The 287-nt window shown below is 70.7% G+C and overlaps 1 protein-coding gene across 1 annotated transcript in view; it reads left to right on the forward strand.

The window, feature by feature from the left end:
- Positions 1-287, forward strand: part of LAMA5 (laminin subunit alpha 5) — a 45,901-nt gene that overhangs the window by 30,085 nt on the left and 15,529 nt on the right. The window contains exons 34-35 of the mRNA XM_015567674.1: positions 5-43; positions 232-287. Of these exons, the coding sequence (XP_015423160.1) occupies positions 5-43; positions 232-287 (95 nt within the window). The remainder of the gene's footprint in view (positions 1-4; positions 44-231) is intronic.

The following is a 287-nucleotide window of genomic DNA, read 5'->3' on the forward strand; positions in this document are numbered from 1 at the left end:
GGAGCTGGCACCCCTCCTGTGACAAGGACAGCGGCCAGTGCAAGTGAGCCCGGCGGGTGCCCGTCGCCCAGGTGGTCCTGGGGCCCAGGGTGGCATTTCTGGTCCAGAGGGTTCTGAGCCCACACGCCCTCCTTGGCCGTAGCACCTCTCCTTCAGTTCTGGGGGGCAGGGGTCCGGCGCGAGGGGTCCTGGCAGACGGGAGGCCCAGTCCGCTTCTGCGCCCTCCGGCAGGTGCAGACCCAACGTGGCCGGGCGCCGCTGCGACACCTGTGCTCCCGGCTTCTACG

Source organism: Myotis davidii, unplaced genomic scaffold, assembly GCF_000327345.1.
Source record: "Myotis davidii unplaced genomic scaffold, ASM32734v1 scaffold244, whole genome shotgun sequence".
Taxonomy (NCBI): domain Eukaryota; kingdom Metazoa; phylum Chordata; class Mammalia; order Chiroptera; family Vespertilionidae; genus Myotis; species Myotis davidii.